The sequence below is a fragment of the Loxodonta africana genome, chromosome 7, assembly GCF_030014295.1.
Source record: "Loxodonta africana isolate mLoxAfr1 chromosome 7, mLoxAfr1.hap2, whole genome shotgun sequence".
NCBI classification, from domain to species: Eukaryota; Metazoa; Chordata; class Mammalia; order Proboscidea; family Elephantidae; genus Loxodonta; species Loxodonta africana.
Genome location: NC_087348.1, coordinates 5,487,182 through 5,505,861, shown reverse-complemented (window position 1 = coordinate 5,505,861; position 18,680 = coordinate 5,487,182). Strand labels below are relative to the sequence as shown.

Below are 18,680 nucleotides of genomic sequence, written 5' to 3'. Positions count from 1 at the left end.
TTGCTCAGGGCACCAGGCAACGCGTTTTGAGTGGGCGAGGATCAAGGGGATAGAATCTTCTTTCAACTTCAAGAGTTGCACCTCCTCCCTCGCAATCCCAAAAGCGTCTTTGGGTCCAGGGCCCCACTACTGTTGGGGTTTTTAAGTCCTGCGCCCACTTCGCCCGCGTCCGTAGGGGCAGGCAGTGTCCCAGCCCCGCCGCCGGACGTCTAGGGGCGGGGGGAGCCTGTGTGTGGCTTAAATTAAGGGATCGCTGATGGGGGCGGCGTGGGGTGCGGCCGCCCCCGTCCCAAGCTGCTGGCTACCCCAGGTGGGCGCCGAGGCTCGGGTGCGCTGGGCGGGCAGCTTTGGGGCACGCGCAATCGGCGCCGCGGAGCCCTTGCGGAGCTGCTGAGCACGTGGCTCTCGGTGCGCGCCCCAAAAGCTAGCAGCGTGGGGGCAGGGGAGCCCAAGCGTCCCCGGAACCCCGCGGCCCGCCTTCGGAAGCGCTTTCCAGTGCGACTTAAGGGCTTAACAATGGAAAACTCGCGGTGCTGGAGCCAAGTCCTTTCAAGTCGCCGCCAGGTATGCGGCTGCAGGTGACCCCACCTGGGTGCGCCCGGTCGCCGTCCTCCCGTGGGGGGGAGGGGAGTGCGGGTGCCGTAGGGCGACGCCAGCGGAAGGTCGCCCCTCTGGCCGCAGCCCCCTCGGGAGAGCCCCCTGCTCAGGCAGCGCGCAGCCGCGGTGGGACCTGGGTCGGCTCCGCGGCGCGCGGGTTCCTGAATGAACGCGTTCCCTTCCCCCTTTGAATGAAGGTTCCCACAGCCAGGGACGGTGGCAAACGCGCGCCGCAGCGGAATGCGCCCTCTCGGGCCAGCGATCCGCCCGGCCGCTGCCACCGCCCAGGGGACCGAGGCGAGGGAGGTGGGGATGGGGGTTCCAGTAACTTAGGGTTTCCTTTCACACGAACGCGGTTTCCCTCCGAATTGGGCCACCCGACCTTTGTCTCCAAGTGGTCCCACGCAATCCACGCGGAGCGCTTTAAACGAGCTCGGAATGCGCAGTGTCGGCGGCGTGGTGGGTTTTACAAACAGTGCCAAATGGAAGCGGCAACGGAAAAGTGCTGAAAAGTTGCTTTACTCTGCAAAAAAAAAAAAATCAAAATGCGTCTTCTGCTCTGTTAGCAGCAATTAACCTCATGGGGCCGGGCGGTGGGTTTCCTCGGGAGCTAGGGGGCCGCCAGGCTGGGCTCTCCCGGCGGGGGCTGGGCGCCGGGCGCTCCCCGCGGGGCCCCAAATTCCTGCGCCTCCCCCACCGGTTCCTGGACGGCTCTACACGCCCGCCGGCCGGGCTTGCACTTTTGCGCCCGTCCCTGAGCCGGGAAATCAACAAAGTTCCTCCTCGAGATCTGCCCGGCCCGCCTAGTAACAGCGCCGCGCCCCCATTGGCTCATGCTAATTCCAGTTTCCTCTCTTCCTCGCCGTGGGGGGGCAGCTCCCTCCTGATCCCGGAGCCCGAGTGGCCGGGGTGGGCGATCCTCCTTATGCCCTGCTGCCCCTCGCCAACGTCGGCGACTCGCGCCTCTGGCCGGGCCGGGGCGCACACCGGGGCGCGAGCCCCTGGACCCTCGAGGCCCTGCCGCCGGTGAGGGCGCGCAGCCCCATAAATCATCGGGCGGCCGCCGGGTCGGGAATTTATGAATGAAAAGCTGCCTGGCCGCCCTCGTGCGCCGGCGGAGGCTGCTGAGGCTACGCCGTGCCCGGGGTCGGCCGGGGCGTGGGTACCCGGGGAGGGCGCATGGCGGTGGGCGCGTCCTGCCCGGTCACCCATCGCCTCGGGGGCTGTGACCCTCCCAGACCCGGAATATTAGCCGCCCTCATTCCGGCGGGGGATGGGGCGCGGGAGGAATCCCCCCTGTCCCCTGGCGGGGGGCGTCTTCATTCGCAGCGTGCGCCCTTTCCACCCGGAGGGCTATCTAAAAACCCGTTTTCTTTTGCGCCTTTACTGTTAGGGGAGTCGGTGGTTTTTAGGACATTAAACTAGGTTCAAAGATACGTAAATGAACAGTTTTCTAAAGTGGGGACAGGTAGTGTAAAAACAAACAAAAAAAAGTTAAGAATGGGTAAAATAGCCTTTTATTTAAAAAAAAAAAAAGAAAAAACACACCAAAAAGCCAATCTCCATTTAATAAAAATACCGTATATATTTTTGTGTGTCTTTCTTAAATTTAAGTTAATATTAGGGACCCGATCCTATTACCACGATCACATATAGATTTTGTTTAAAATCATCTGTTCAAGCACCCATTTCTCTCACTTTCAATTGTTCTAATTCTTGCCAGCCCTCTGGCGCTCACAAGCGCAGCCCCAGGGCAAGTTCGAAAGGTGAAGAGACATTCACAAACCCCGGCAAAACCGTGTAGGAAGCTTCCGGTGGTCTCGTCCCAGGCAGAGAGGAGGCTAATATTTCCAGCAATTTAATTTCTTTTTTAATTAAAAAGTGAGGCGGGACAGACCTCTGTTTCGCAGCCTTCCATTCCAAGGTGTTTTTCCGCTGTTGAAATGCCGGGACTGGGGGAGGGGACACTTGGCGACCCCTGCAAGGATGTACTTGCCAAGGTAGGAGGACAGTCCGCGGATCCCTCAGGCGAGCAGGACAGGATGATGGAAATGCTGGCCACCATCTTGGGCTGCTTCTGGAATTTTCGGGGATTTATTTTATTTTATTTTTTGAGCGAGCCTGTGCTGGGCTGAAGCCCCTTTTAACGTTTAGGGTTACCCCCTCGGGCATTTCCAATGACCCCCCCGTGGGCCGGAATGAAGGTGCCACCAGGGTCCTATGCTCTGCCCCGCGTCCCCGCCTGTTAAACAGTTCCTGAAATTTACACGTGTTAATGAAAATGAAAGAAAAGGCAGAAGCTGTGATTCCTTCCTTGGCCGTCCCTCCGCCCGTGGGTGACCTCGTGGCGTTCTCGGAAATGTGCCCATTCTCCCGGCTCGGATATAGGGTGTCGCCGAGCCCCAGCGTCCCCCCTCCATGCGGTCTCCCCAGGCTCCGTGTGGCCTGCCCGCCCTCTTCGTTGTCCCCTTCTGCAACGCCCCCTCCCCAAATCCCCGGGGACCACTTGGAGGGAACCGGGCCCCCCTGCACCCCTCTTCCCCCGCGGGGAGAAAGGCCGCGGCGGGGCGATTTGCATTTCTATGAAAACCCGGCTTCGGGGGGAACTCCGCCGCGGGGCAGGAGCGGCGCCTCTGGGATGCCTTTTGGGCTCTGCCCCTCGCTGCTCCCCGGCTCTCGGCCCGCGCCCCCTCCCCCTGCGCCCGCCCCGCCCCCCCGCTCCCATTCTCTGCCCGGCTTTGATCTCTGCTTAACAACAGTAACGTCACAAGGACTACAGGGGAGTTTTGTTGGAAGTTGCAAAGTCCTGGAGCCTCCAGAGGGCTGTCGGCGCAGTAGCAGCGAGCAGCAGCGGCCGCGCGCTCCTGCGAGGGGCAGACGAGGGCGAGAGAGCGCGGGGCAGCGGGAGGAGCGAGGCCGAGCTCGCGGACCGAGCGGGAGCCCGAGCCTGAGCCCAGCCGACCGCCTTCTCCGCCGCCCAGCCCAGCCGCCGGCATGGAGCACCAGCTCCTGTGCTGCGAGGTGGAGACCATCCGCCGCGCGTACCCCGATGCCAACCTTCTCAACGACCGGGTGCTGCAGGCCATGCTCAAGGCCGAAGAGACCTGCGCACCCTCGGTGTCCTACTTCAAGTGCGTGCAGAAGGAGATACTGCCGTCCATGCGCAAGATCGTGGCCACCTGGATGCTGGAGGTGCGTGGCGCCGGGCCGCCCTTTGGGGACTTTCTGCAACTTGTTGCCTAAGCCCAGATTGCTTTGCCTCTCATCTCTCCCTTCTTTCACCCTCACCCCAACTTTCCAGTTCGCCGAGGGTTGCTAGGAATCTGTCTTTTCCAAAGAAATAGATATTGTGGGTATTTTTTTTTTTTTAACCAGGAAAAAATGGGGATGGGGGTGGGGGCGTTCGAAACTCCCTTTCCTACGGGGTGGAGGGCTCGAGGAGGGGTGCCTTCGGAGAAGCGAGTGGCAGGGGCACCCGAATAAGCCGAAAGGTGCGGGTCGGCAGGCTGGGGGCGCCTTTGGTGGCCCCCTCCCGGCCGCCACCGCCGCGCAGCCCCCGCCTGCGTCCGCGCCTATCTGCGCCTCCTCTCCCGGCCGCTGCGGCCCGGGGCGCCAGCCCCGGGGGGAGGGGGTATCGATTTGATTTTTAAATTAATATCCATGGACACGTATGCAAGGGCCACTCGTGCCAGTATTATGCGCCATCTTTGTTCTTTTATTGCAAAGCAAAAGTGTTTATTAATAATTGGGGGGAGGGTGGGGGCGGGGAGCGGCCGGCGAGGCGCTGGGGCCGCGGCGAGGGGCCGCCCGGCTGCCGGGAGCCAGGCGGGAGGGGTGCGGGAACAGGGTGTGGGCATTTCTGGGGGGACCCCGCTTGGGAAGTGTGGCCCCTTTGTTCAAGCAGCGACCCCTGGGGCTCCCTGCACCGCCAGCTGGCCCGGAGAGCACGCCGGGCTGCAAGGTCGCGTGGCCCCCAAGACACCAGGAATTGACCCCCGTCTGCGAGGGGCTTGGCTTGGGGGGGCCTGCCCAGAGTCATCCGGGTGTCCGGGGCACATTTTCAGGCCCGCGGTGGGCGTCTAGGGGGACCGCGAGTATTTTAAAATAATTTTTGAAAGTGCGGCGTGGTGCCCTTGCGAGAGGGAAACGGCGCCCGCGCCCAGGGGGAAGGGGTGCCCCCGAGTTTCAGTCCCTGGGGCGCTCCCTGGAGCCTGTAGTGAGCTCCAGAGCCCCGGCCTAGGTAAAGGGCCGTCCGGGGATCGTTTTCAGGGATTTTTTGTGCGCCCACTTATTTTTTTTATATTTTTAAATATTTTTTGAAAAGATGACGTCTGGGGAAATGCGGCGCTGCGGCCTGGGACGCCACCTTTGTGTCTCGCAGGCGGGGCGAGCGCGGCGCCCAACCCCGTGGTCCAGCCCCGCGGCCCCGCGGCCCATTTGGTGCGGGCTCCCAGCCAGAAGGACCCCCAGAGCCCCCAGGTGGGCTGGGGTCTCCCGGCCGCACCGCTGCCCGCGGTGCCCACTCCCGCCCCCACCGTGCCAGCCGCGCGGGACTTTCCCTTTCAGTTTCGGAGGTGGATGGGTGCTGGGGGCGCGCGGGGGTGGGGACGCGTCATCGGAGGCTCAAGCCACCCCCTGCCCGGTGCCTCCCCGCGCTCCGGCGCCGCAGCCCCGGCGCGCGCGGGGTGGGCGTGCGGAGACGTCGGGCGGGGGTCCCACGCCCCCAGCGGCGGTGGTCACGGCCCCCCTGCCCCTGCAGGTCTGCGAGGAGCAGAAGTGCGAGGAGGAGGTCTTCCCGCTGGCCATGAACTATCTGGACCGCTTCCTGTCCCTGGAGCCGGTGAAGAAGAGCCGCCTGCAGCTGCTGGGGGCCACCTGCATGTTCGTGGCCTCCAAGATGAAGGAGACCATCCCCCTGACGGCCGAGAAGCTGTGCATCTACACAGACAACTCCATCCGACCCGACGAGCTGCTGGTAACCGGGGGACCCCCACGGCCCCCGGGCACCCCGTTTGTTACAGGATCCCAGGGATGGGGGCGCGGGGCGCGGGTCGCGGGAAGGCCCAGCCAGACGCTGACAGATCCTCGGGCCTGAGGGAGGGCGGCCACACCGCTCCGGGGCAGGGGGGAGGCCAGGAACAGCAGGCGGCAGTTATCCGGGCCGCCCCCCCATCTCGGCGCCCGCCGCCCCACATCCCACTTTCGACCACGTTTGCACCCCGGAGCGAGGGCGAAAAGTGGACGGCGCGCGCCCTCTAGCGGTGGCGGCGCGCTCAGGGCGCCCGCGCTAATTAATAAGGCCTTTGGTTGCAGATGGTGGGAGGTCTTTTTGTCTCCACTTGTGAACAGTCGGCTTAATGACAATGAGCACGGGGGCCTTTTCACGCGGCACCTTCTGTGTTTTGATCCGGGATTGCGGGTTGTCTGTCCCCCTCGCCCTACTTCCTGAACCCCTCAACAGGCCACATCCCTCCTTCCCACCCTCTGCCCTGCTCCTGGCCGGCATCCCAGGCCCCCCAGGACTGACCCTGCACCTCTTTCTCTCTCTTTCTGCCCGCTTCATCTCCCCAGCACATGGAGCTGCTTCTGGTGAACAAGCTCAAGTGGAACCTGGCTGCCATGACCCCCCACGATTTCATCGAACACTTCCTGTCCAAGATGCCCGTGGCCCAGGAGAACAAGCAGATTATCCGAAAACACGCCCAGACCTTCGTGGCGCTCTGTGCCACAGGTAGGTAGGGTGGCGGGCCAGCCCCTCCTCCCCAGGCAACTGGGGCCCAGCTTCTTGCTCAGTTTCCCCGCCTCGACAGTGCCCGTATCATACCCCTTCTTGCTCTTCCTCTGCCCTGTTGAGCAGAGGGTTGGGATCTTCCTTTTTCAACGAGGGCTAAATGGAGGGAGGGGTTGCTGTCTTGGGGTCATGCAGCTGAGGTTGGTCATGGCCACCATTCTGTGCATTGGGACTGGCAGGGGCAGGCTGCGGTCACCCCATGCTGGAAGGGGTTTACTTTGGCGACAGGCCTGCCTCCTCCCCCGCCCACCTCCAGCTCTTCCAGTGTCCTCAAGGGGCCTGAGCCATGGGGGCCCCCTCCCAGCCTCTCCCAGGCTGGGCCCCCTGCCAGGGGCGCCAATAGGGGCGGGAGCCCTAGCGACTGAGCCAGCCGGCAGGGCCTGCACCACGTGCGGGGGCGGCCAGCAGAGGCGTGCAGCCGCCTGAGGCCCTGCCAAGGGCTCCTTGGGGCAGCTCAGCTCTGCCCAGACCTGGGAGGGGCTGTGGAGCAGCCTGGGCTCGGCTGGCAGCTGAGGGGCCCGCCCACCTTCCCCCTGGCACTGCCCCTCCCTCCCCAGCTTGCCTCTGGGAACTTGGTGCCAACACCACATATCACAGCCCAGCCGTGTCTCTGATGGTGTAGGCGGACCTGAGGAAGCCTGGCCACCCCAATGGGGGCACCCAGGCCCCCGTCCCCCAGCTCTGCTCTGGACTGCCTCCTCCCCGATTTGTTGTCACATGTTCAAGGCTCATTTGAGGGCCACAAAGCAGGATGGCATCAAAAAGGGGGCAATTGACGTCTTTCCCCACATCCTCGAAAGGGTCAAAGCTTCCCAGCCCTGACATCACGACTTTATTCTCCCATAGTCTGGTGCAGCCCTGGTGGGTGGTTTTCTAGAATAATTTTCTTTTGGACAAGAGTTGGGAAGATTCTTGGGCTTCCCCACCCTCCTCAGGCTTTTGGAGTTTCTGGGCCAGGTGCTGGGGAGCAGATGGAAGGAGAAGCCATGGACACCATGGGGGTCAGCCCCCTCGCTGCCTCCTGCCCTGCAGCCCCAGCGGGATGTGGGGGAGGTGGTCACTGGCTGGGGCACCTGCGAGGAGAAAGAACTTTAACAGCCTTTTATGGAGCTGCAAGTGGTTTCAGGGAAGCGGCGAAGTTTTCTGAAGATAAATTGAGGACCCTGCTACCCGCCTCCCCAAGGGTGGCTTAGCCTTGAGCTCCTCTTTCCCCTAGAACCTGGGACCAGGTGTGTGACCTTCATGGGGTGCCTGCCATGGAGGGAAGCAAGCAGCCGAGGTTTGCAAAGAGGTCTCGATGCCAGTGGTCAGGCGGTGCCCTAAGATGGGGGCCTAGGCAGCACACCCCAACCCAGCTGGAGTGCAGCTCAGCTCCAGCCACTTGGGTGTACCCACAGTGGAGTTGCGCAGTGGTTCTGGGTGCCCTGGATTTTCTCACACCCTGAGCAGCTGTGGCCTCTGGGGGGGGCCCTTGTGGTGGGGCAGGCAAGCTCAAGAAGGGAGCCCCCCTCTGCCTGCTGCACCTGGGCCCACTCCCTTCAAGGTGCTCCTTGAAGCGTGGCTGTGCTCCTAGTTGGGGGGGTGCTCAGGGCCTGGTTGGTGATCTGCTTCCGAAAGGTCTGCCACTGAAAACCTTGTGGAACACAAATCTACTCTGACACACGTGGGGGTCACCACGAGTCGTGGTCGACTGTACGGCAGCGGTGGATCGTAGGAAGAGACATAACCGGTGTTGTTTCAAGTTAGCACATAACTGAGTTTAACAAATGGGCCTTGGTGGGCATCAGCGAGGCCACAGCCCTCCAGTGAGGGGCATCGCCCTGCACGCAGGCAATGGGCTCCACGAGGCTGTGGTCTCTACAGAAGCGGACTGCCTCACCTTTCTCCCACAGAGCGGCTGGCAGATTCGAACCACTGACCTTTCGGTTTGCAGCCGAGTGATTTAACTACTGTGCCACCAAGGCTCAGGCAGTGAACAGGAGCCAAGTATTGGTGTCCCCATGCTCCCTTACGGATTGCCCCTTATCCAAACATGAGGTTTCCCACCCCGATCCCCACCTGCTCCAATGGGGGACCTCTGGAAACATCTCCATCCCAGTTGCCCCATGCTGCGCCCTTAGGGTGGCATCTCAGGTGTGGGCGGGTCGGGACCTGTCGCACCGGCAGGTGGGGTTTCTGTGCAAGATGGGTTTGCCTCAACGCAAAGCTCTTCACTCATGGCTCCCCCTCTCAGCCTGGGTGGACACACCCAGTTTAAAGAGGCGGCAAGGTGGCAACCTCCTTACAACCGAAAACCCCCTGCCAACACAACCTCCTTTGGGAGTTCTTTAAGACCTCACGTTGCCCAGAAGCTGGTTTTGTCCTCCACCCACAGTGGCTGCCTTTCTTCCCAGCCCCCTTACCGGTGCCCCCTTCTCGGATGAAGTCTCAGCCAGCCTGCAGGGGCCGCTCCATGGTCCTGGAGGCCCCTCTCCATTTGTGCCAGCTTGGCTCCATTCAGCTCACCTGACGCCCCTTGTTCCTGGGTGCTCAGTGGCACAAGATGAGGCAAGCCGACAGAGATGCCCTGGCTGTGTGCGGGCAACCGGTTATAGGAGGGGGCCCCGTTCACATGTTGCAATCGGCCTCTCCAATAACTCCTCAAAGGGGCGACAAGGGAGCCCCCACATTTGTCTGGAGTGGCGTGGGTAGATAGAGGCTGTGTAGTGCCATGCAGATGTCACCACCTGTTCCTGAGGGTATGGGGCCAGCTGTGTTTCTCTGCTCATTGCCCGACAGAGGGAAAGCGAGCCTGAGCACACTGCAGGGGGCTGCATTGCCTGGGGGGGGCCGTGGTGCCTGCGGGGAACATGTGAAAGGCTGCGCCCCGGCTGTCGTGTCCAGGGAGGAGGGACCAGCATGAGGCGTTGCCAGATGAGCATCTAGCAGTGGTCAAGGGGAGCAAAGCCGAGGGTGCATCCTGGGCTGACAGCCAGGGCCTGTGCCCGTGTCCCGAGATAGCACCAAGGGGTGGGGGCGGGGGGGCATCTGGTGTCAACCAGCTGGGTGGGGCAGAGCTGGGTCTGGGGTGCAGGGAGGTGAGGAGGCAGGATACACCACCGCATCAGGCCCCCAGCCCCTGGGTAGGACAAGCAGGGCCCCCTTTCTGGCTGGGACTTGCCTGCCCATTTCCTGGGGCCATCTGTTCCACCGGCTGGGTGTAAATCGTGGGCGTCCCTAATTTAGGGGACACAGTGAATCACTGGAATTGTGCTATGCTCCGTCCAGTGGCCCAGGGAGGACCTTGTCACGACCACCAGCAACAGGCCTGGCATGGGCTGGGCTTGCTCACCAACCTTCCCTGGAGGGAGGGGAGACGGGCTGCCAGGAAGGGCTCTTCCTTCTGAGGGAGGGAGGGGTCCAGCTGGTCCAATGCCAGGACGGCAGGGCTCCACCCTCAGGGGATTTGGGGAGTGGCTTTGTTGGCACCACTGATAGCAGCTAACCCCACCTGATCTGGGTGGAAACCTGGGCCCCTGTCCACAGAGGTCCCTTCAGGATGTGGCCCGTGGTCTCCAGTCCCTGTTGCTGAGTGGTGGCAGCTGCTTAGAGCTTGTGCGAGGGTTAGGGTTGTGCTCAGCTGCTAACCAAAAGGTTGGCAGTTCCTGTCCGCCCAAAGGTACCTGGGAAGAAAAGCTTGGTGATCCCTTTCCAAAAAACCAGCCATTAGAAACCCCACAGAGCACAGTTCTGCTCTGACACACAGGGTCACCATGAGTTGGAGTCAACTTGAAGGCTCCTGGTTTTTTAACTTGGCGAAGAGTTGTAGGAGCAACATCTTGGGGGATTGTCTTAATTTTTCAGGTTTTTATTTGTTTTTGTGAATAGGTGGTATGCTCACCAGGCTCAAAGATGCTTAAAGGACGAGGCCTGGGAGCTGGAGGCAGGGTGAGGGGGCATCTCCTGCCCCCAGAAGCCCCACTATCTCTCCCCTGGCTCATCTCAGTCCCGGTACCCAAAAGCTATGTTTTCAGTTTGCATGTGAACGTAGAAGCCGGTTTTAGGTTTGCTCTTCCTGGGCATCAGGTGACCATTCTGAGGATAACTGGGGAGTGGAAACTCTCACGCACGAGCCAGGGCACCCCCAGCTGGATGGGCATCAGCACCCCCAGCCTGGCGCCCTGCTTGCAAAGGGCCTGATGCATGTGTGGGGATATTCTGGCAGGGCATCCCCTGCACCCTCATGGCCCGGCCTCTCTCTCCCTCTCCCGCAGATGTGAAGTTCATTTCCAACCCACCCTCCATGGTGGCCGCCGGGAGCGTGGTAGCTGCGGTGCAGGGTCTGCATCTGGGAAGTACCAGCGGCTTCCTCTCCTACCACCGCCTCACGCGGTTCCTCTCCAAAGTGATCAAGTGTGACCCGGTGAGTGGTGGCATGCCAGCCTGGCGGGGCCTGCAGGCACGGGGAGGGGGGGACATTAGTGCCCGGGGGTCTGAAGCTATAGCTGAAAGGCAGGAAGTGGTGCGGAGTCCATGCAGCAGGACAAGGGGGCTGTGGCTGCACCGGGGACAGGGCAGGTGCCTGCCACATTCAGGAGAGGAGGGAGCCCATCAAGGGTGCAGGGGAGATGTGGGTAGGACCTTGGTCCTCTTGGGCCACCACTAAGGCATCTTTGTGCCTAAATGACTGCCCCACACTGGCCCATGCCTCCAGCCTCTGAAAGGGAGTTTCTTTGCAAAGACCAGCACCTTCCAGAACTTGCTGGTAGAGCCAAGAGGGTTTTCTGTGTATTCTCATGTTCCCTGAGGCACCTGGGAGCAGGCAGGGCTGTAGCCCTTCCTGAGTGACCCTCCAGGAAGCTGGGCCACAAGGCAGCCCCAGCCAGTGATCAGTGTCCTAATGGTGTGTGAGGTCGGGGCCCCGCTGAGCTTTGTCTGGGAGACAATGTGGATGGTGAGAGAGAGGCTCTCAGAGGGCCCCTGTGTGGTCTGCGAACGCAGACAATGAGGCCAGTAGGGACAACCTTGTTTTTCAGCTTGCTTTGAGAGGCGGCTGCTGCTAAACCCAGAGTTGACCGACTGGGTCTTTCTTATTCCAAATGCCATTGTTTTACTCCCAGCCTTGCCTCTTTTTAGAAAAGGAATTAAAATAACAATTACTAGGGTTTGTGGCAGTTACCAAATTAGACCAGAAGGCTGGCGGGTCAGAGGTGGCTACCAGCAGTGTTGTGGGTGACTGTCTCCACTTAGGGCCCCCTCTGTGCAGAAGGGCCGCGGGCCAGGCTGCCTTTGTGGTTCACCGCAGGGCGTGCGGGAGAGGTCAGGCAACGTCGTCCAGCTGTGAGAAATGGAGCCAGGGGTTTGGGTGTGAGGTGAGCCCTCTGCCCAGTGGTGTCCCTGGTGGCGGGTGGGTGCCCATTGAGGCTGTCCTTCAGAAAAGGAGTCAACTGGGCGATGCATGTCGGCTTTCTGGAGGCGGCCCCCTCCCTCCCGAGCTTTGACTGCCCTCCGCTCATCTGGGGAGTGTGGGGTACAGCTGGCTCCCCACCTAATGCTCAGTGACGGCATCATCCCCGTTTTCTCAGAATGTTAGGTGCTGTAGGGTCGGTTCAGATTCATAGCAGCCCTGTGTACAACAGAACGAAACACAGCCCGGTCCTGCACCATCCTCACAATTGTTATACTTGAGCCCATTGTTGCAGCCACTGTGTCAGTCCATCTCCTTGGGAGTCTTCCTCTTTTTCTCTGACCCTATACTTTGCCAGGCATGAGGTCCTTCTCCAGGGACTGGTCCCTCCTGATAACACGTCCAAAGTACGTGAGACCAAGTGTCACCGTCGTTGCTTCTGAGGAGCGTTTTGGGTGTAATTCCTCCAAGACAGATAAAAGCCAAGGAAGAGCCCTGGGTCAGAATGAAATTGTGTGTGTGGACTTTGAACCCCAAGCTGCGCACCCATAATGAAAACTTTTGTGTGCAAAAACACACACACGGTTTGTCTGCTGGGCAGGTCAGCTGTCTGGCTGTCTCCTACAGTGCCACAGAGCGCCGCCTGCAGGCAGTTGTGGGGAACTGCTGCATTGCTCCTTATTTAGATAGAAATGGTTCTAATTAGACCTGAAATAGAAAACACCTCACAGCTGTCCTGGGGGGAGAAATGATCTGTGGCTGCACCTGGGAGGCCCCAGTGGTGCAGTGATTAAGTGCTCAGCTGCTAACTCAAAGGTTGGCAGTTCGAACCCACCGGTGCTTCGTAGGAAAAAGCTGTGGCAACCTGCTTCTGTAAAGATTACAGCTTTAGAAACCCTACGGGGCAGTTCTACTCTGTTCTATGGGGGCACTATGAGTCCAAATCGACAGCACACAACAACAAGCACTTGGTTTGTCTGGTTATCAGGTGGCAAAGGTAGCCTGTGGTGGGAGCCCGTATGATCTCCAGCAGCCGGGTGTCCACCCTTCGGGAGCTGGGCCTAATGTACTATTCCTGGCACCCTATTTGCCCCGACTGACTACTCAGGGTGGGGGAGGGCTGCAGCTGCCTCCCTCTGCTCACGCCGGGACTCTGGGTTCATTGCCTGGCCTCAGCTATCCCCCCGGGTGAGTGGGGTCTCCTCCAGGTGGCGGTGGCAGGCGGCACAGTCTTGGCCGTCTGCTTTGGTGACTGGCCTTCCTGTCCAGCATGGGGGGCTCCAGCATCTCTGTTGTTAGCGTGCCACAGGGCACTTCCACCAAAAAGCCCAGTTCGTGCTGCTGAGAGCCATGGGCAGTATTGCCCACTCGGGAGGGCCGGGCCCAGCCGTCAAGCTCTCTGGGCTCTCCTGGCAGGGCTGGAGGCCGGCACTGAGGGTCCACAGGGAAGGGCGAGGAAGCCCGGGTCCAGCTCTGACCTTACAGTGTGGGCTCCAGGCAACCATGGCCTGGGAGCCCAGTCTGTTGGGCCACTGAGAAGAAGAACCAGGTGCTAAGGCTGCAGAATTCACTGAGGCAGCCCTGCCCCCTGAGTTACCAGGGGCAGGTAGACAGTTGCACCTAAGGGTTACATGCAAAGAGCTCCTAGATGGTGAAGGGTGGGAGCTGTCGCTGTCAGGGTTAGGACTGAGGGTGTGTCGATAGCGTTTTGGATCAGAGCACCTCTGGGCCTCAGTTTTCTCATCTGTAAAATGGTACGTTTTGTAACTGCCCTGCCTTCCTGGTAGGAGCCCTGGTGGTGCAGTGGTTAAAGAGCTTGGCTGCTAAGCAGAATGTTGGCAGTTTGAATCTACCAGCCGCTCCTCGAAAACCCTATGGGGCAGTTCTGCTCTGTCCTATCAGGTCACTATGAGTCAGAATCGACTCCACTGCAGTGGGTTTGGGTTTTGGGTTTTTTTTCTCCCCCTTCTGTGACACACAGAGCTCTGAGTGAGGGTGGTCCCCAAGGGCCCCTGAGATGCCTCCTGGCCTGGGCCCACTTCTGGTGGGGGCGTCTTTCCACGTCTGGTTGGAAGTTGAGCGGCACCTCCAGGGCTTGTGGCTGGGGCCGTGGTCTGTGTGTTCCAGGCTGGACCACAGCTGGAGACTGCCTGGTTCTAGAAGCCCCCCCACGTGGCATCCAGGGGTCCTGGAATCCCGCTTCTCTGTCCAGACCCTGGGGCCTCAGGGCTGCCTGTCAGCCAAAAGCAGCTCAGAGCCTCTTGGAGACTAGAAGGAGAGGCCCCAGGCACCAAGTCCCCAGGCTCTGCATTCCTCCTTCCCCACAGAAAACACAGTGACAGTGTAGCGTTTCCAGGGCCTTCCAGGAGGTGGTCCCTGCTCTGCCTGTGTGCCGGTGCCGTCTGTGGGCGGGGCAGTAGCAGGTGCAGCTCCAGTAGATGGAGGGGGGTAAAGTGGCCAGGTGTCTGGGCCACCTGACATCCTCGGTCGCGGTGGCCTCACGCTCTGGAGGGCCATGTATCACGGAAGGCTGGGTTCTCCAAGAGGGGGGGGTTCAGAGGGCTTCCTGCCGTGATAGTCCTGTGTTCGCCTGAGGGCCACAAGAGCTGGGCCGGGGGTCGGAGCTGGCGGAGGCATTCCAGCTCGAGGCCCCCAGTGGGCATTTAGGGCAGCTGGCGGCCACCAGTGGAGTGTTTGATAGCAGCTCCCCACCAGGTGCATTAGGTTGGGGGGGCATGTGGCACTACAAGGGGGTTTTGTTGAGCTTTGTGCTGATAGAAACCTTGGCGGAGGCCTCTTCCAAGGCGCCTTCTTTCTGCCCCGTCTCCACAGGACTGCCTCCGGGCCTGCCAGGAGCAGATCGAGGCCCTGCTGGAGTCCAGCCTGCGCCAGGCCCAGCAACAGAGCCTGGACCCCAAGGCTGCGGAGGAGGAAGAGGAGGAAGAGGAGGTGGACCTGGCCTGCACCCCCACCGACGTGCGGGACGTGAACATTTGAGGGCGCCAGGAGGGCGCCACCCACCGCCACCACCGGCGAGCGGAGCAGCGGCCAGCATCCGCCAGGGCAGAGGGCACCTCTCCCTGGGAGGAGCCGCCCGGTGGTCCCCCGATGGCATCGCGCTTCTCTGGGACATTACGCTACAGAAGGAAATCTTCGTTCTCTTTTTTTTTTTTTTTTTTTTTTTAATCGGTTTTTTTTTTCCTTTGCTCTTTCTCCTTGCCGTCTATGACTTAAGCAAAAGAAAAAAAAATTACCCCCAAAACTGTCTTATAAAAAAGAGAGAGAGAGGAAGAGAGGGAGTAGGTATTTGGATCACCCTGAGTGGGGGAGGGGGCTGTGCTGCAACCATAGAGAATTTTCCACCCCAATAATCAACTAGTTTTTATATTAATGGCTTTATGTCTGTGTTAATGAGAATAGGCGTTAACACAAAGTGTCTCCAGGGAAGATTAGATTTGATTCTTTATGTGTTTAAAAAAGCAAAAAACAAAAAAAGCATAAAAATGTGAAAAAAAAACAATTTGAGAAAAAGCCAACAAACCATTTTTAAAATAGAAGAGGGTTTTAGGTAGAAACCTCCGTATTGTGCTTTTTCTGAACAGCATAGCTTTCACGCAGTTCTAGGCCTTTATCTCGCTTGCTTGTGCATGTAGTCACTTTAAAAGTCATTTGTACGTGTTTATTTTATTTCTTAGGTAGACGTGTAACCTCTTCACCTTATCAGTGATTGCTGGACCCCTCGGTTAGCATAGTAGTGTTCAGCTCATGCCCGTGACGCCTGTGGGCCGACAAGGGTGCCAGCGTGCGCTATCGGGAAAGGCCGACTTCGACTCCTCCGATACGCTACTATTGAGAGAAAACAAAATAGTGACATAATATATTCTATTTTTATAATCTTCATATTTTTGTAGTTAACCTGTTTATGAAACGCTGGTTTTTTGTTTTGTTTTGTTTTGTTTTTGTTTTCTTCACCCAACAGACTTGTAGTCTGCTCACAGCCAGGTTAAATCCACAGCTACTACGTTTGGGTCTTTGTGTTCGTTTTCCTTCCCCAATATTCTAAAACCATTCCATTTCAGAGCACTTTCAGTCCAGTAGTTATGGGAGCATCTGTGTGTATTTTGTCTGCGGGGAAGGGGGGCGATTTTTTAATGGAATGGTTTGGGGATATTCATGGACTGGTGTGCAAACAGGATTGGAGAGCAAGTGCGTGTCGCTAGGGTGTTCGTGGAAGGGGGTGTTTTTGAAGGCTACGTTTCGGTCAAGAGAGAGAACAAGAATTGCATCTTCACGTTGCTGGGATACGTTCCTTTCCTTTTCTGTAGAAAAGTTGAAGTTTAGACATCCTTTGGCGTTCCTTTCCTTTTCTGTAGAGAAGTTGAAGTTTAGACATCCTTTGGTGCCAACTGGTGTTTGAAAGTAGGGGCCTTAAAGGTTAACCTAGAGAACACGTAGTTTAAGGATTATCTTTTAGCTGTTTTAGGAGCCCTGGTGGCACAGTGGTGAAAGCGCTCGGCTGCTAACCGAAAGGTCGGTGGTTCGAACCCACCAGCCGCTCCGCGGGAGAAAGATGTGGCAGTCTGCTCCCGTAAAGATGACAGCCTTGGAAACCCTATGGGGCAGTTCTACTCTGTCCTGCAGGGTCGCTGTGAGTCGGGATCGACTCAACGGCAGTGGGATTGGTCTGTTTTTTGTTTTTTGGGTTTTTTTTTTTTTTCTTAGATGTTTTACAACTGAAGGTTTTTAAACACTAAAATATATAATTTATAGTTAAGGCTAAAAAGAATATTTATTGCAGAGGATGTTCGCAAGGCCAGTATGATTTATAAAGTAATGCAATCTCCCTTTGATTTAAAACACACACACACACACACACACAAACACAAACCTTTCTGCCTTGGATGTTGCAGACTCGACCCAGTTTGTAAAAGGTAGGTCCTTTTCAGAGACAAGACAAAGAGAAGGTAGGTAGTGATTCGGCCGGTTTGGCGTTTCTTTCTGAGTGGTGGGACATGAGATATCAGTTAGGTGGGAAATTAGTGCACTTGAAACAGGTTCGGTTCCGAGATACTCTGACCCCAGCCCCCTCCTTTTCTAAGCGAGTTCAGCAACCACAGACCATTTGCACATCTCGGTGACATACCTTGTTGTCATGATTGTGTAGGAAGTGTTGAAGGGAGGTGGCGGGAGCGTTGAGGCTGATGCTTGGACAGAGGATATGAGGGGGACGCCGTGGGGGCCACGCCGCTGGCGGGCGGCGGCTCCGCGTTCTTACCGCGCTGCTGTTGGTGACTTCCCAGCGTGGTCTGGAAACATTCACGTCGCTTCTGTGTCTCTCACGTCGTTTTGCTGCTATTGGAGGATCAGTTCGTTTTACAATGTCATATACTGCCATGTGCTAGGGTTTTAATTTTCTCATAGAAAATTGTATTACGGATGACATTTTTTTTGTAGTTTTTTTTTTTTTTTTTATGTGATCAATATGTGATTACTGCTCTATTCCAAAAAAGGTTGCCTGTTTCACATTACCTCATGCTTCACTTAGCCACGTGTAGACCAGACAGCCAGGTTTCCGGCAGTGGCGCTCACGTCAACTGTGCGGCCTTGCCCGAGACCCGTCCGCGCTGCTGTCCTCTCCCCCGTGCTGGTCATGCTGGGTTCTTCATCTGACCTGGGATTTATCATCGTGGTGGTTTCCAAAAGCTGTATCGTTCTTTGTGTTTGGCTACGAAAGTTGCATGGTTGCTCTGACAAGTCTGTCTTGGGCACTGGTGCCTGGGACGATCGGAACAGCTTCTAGAGTTGTGTTCGGTTTGGGGCGTGTCTGGTCTGTTAGCACGTACTAGTGTCTCTTTGTTGTTTTGTCAATGACAGGATGATGCTAATTTCAGGAGACTCCAAATCTCGATGAAGCCAGCTGACGGCGTCGCGGGCCCAAACCAAAAGGGTGGGCATGCTGGTGGGCCCGCGAGGCCAGGACCCTGCCCGCCTCCACCTGGCTGCACCCCCGCCCCCAGGAACACTGCTTACGCTTACCTCAGAACCACCCGCTGCGTCTTCTCTGAACCAAACGGGCTCCTTGAGGGACTGTTTGTGCGTAGTGGCGCGCAGGGCCAGGCAGACGCCTCCCACAGTGGCCCGGAAGCCCACGGCTGGTGGCAGGTCCAGGGAGTGCATCCCCGTGTCTGTAAGGGTCTGGGCGGAGGCGGTCTGGGTCTGTGCGCATTTCTGTGTCATGGTTGGTGGTGGCAGCTGCCACAGGCCGCATGCATACCGCTTCCCACCACAGACATGTAACCGGCACGTTTCCAGCAGAAAGCAAAAGACAAACGTGAAAAGTCTAGAAATAAAATTGGTAAAACCCCCGTGCAGTGCCCTGCCTGTTTGTTTCCTAGGGCTGGCCGGAAGCCAGGGGTGCGGGGCCTGCTGCCTGGGACCCAGCAGGCAGGGAGGGGGTGACAGGGAGGATTCCCTGCCTCTGTACTTTGACACTGGGTTGTGCCGGCTTCCTGTGCACTGTGGGGTGCATTCAGCATCCCTGGCCTTCACCCACCTGATGCCACCAGCATCCCACCCTCCCACTGTGACAACCAGAAATGCCCCCAGGGGTGAGGGTGCAGAGCCACCCTGGTTGAGAAACACTGTCCTAGAACAAGGTGGGAGGGGGTTCCTGGGACCCCAGGAGATCCCCGGGAAGGGCTTGTGAATGCATCTGCCACTGGCCGGCACCTGGTGGGCCCACCATCCACCATGGAACACGGTAGCCCTGGCCTTGGTGACAAGATCATCCTGCCCACATTCCCAACAGTGTGCCTCCCTAGGCTATTTGCAGCAAGATAAACAAGGGCCACCTCTGTTGCCCCCTGCTGTTTGCTTGGGGTGAATTGCAGCCTGAAGTGGCCAGAC

The 18,680-nt window shown here is 58.5% G+C and overlaps 1 protein-coding gene across 2 annotated transcripts; it reads left to right on the top strand.

Annotated features, from left to right (window-relative positions):
• The first annotated feature begins 3,371 nt into the window (after nucleotides 1–3,371).
• Nucleotides 3,372–18,139, top strand: CCND1 (cyclin D1). 2 transcript variants are annotated; one of them, XM_064287622.1, is made up of 5 exons: nucleotides 3,372–3,789; nucleotides 5,357–5,572; nucleotides 6,169–6,328; nucleotides 10,642–10,790; nucleotides 17,649–18,139. In XM_064287622.1, exons 1-5 carry the CDS (start codon nucleotides 3,592–3,594, stop codon nucleotides 18,069–18,071), a joined length of 1,146 nt encoding a protein of 381 aa, XP_064143692.1. In that variant the 5' UTR covers nucleotides 3,372–3,591; the 3' UTR covers nucleotides 18,072–18,139. The 2 variants fall into 2 exon arrangements, with proteins under 2 accessions (XP_064143692.1, XP_003419581.1); XM_003419533.4 differs by lacking the exon at nucleotides 17,649–18,139 and adding an exon at nucleotides 14,607–17,246 and having other exon boundaries at nucleotides 3,374–3,789.
• Nucleotides 18,140–18,680: the final 541 nt, after the last annotated feature.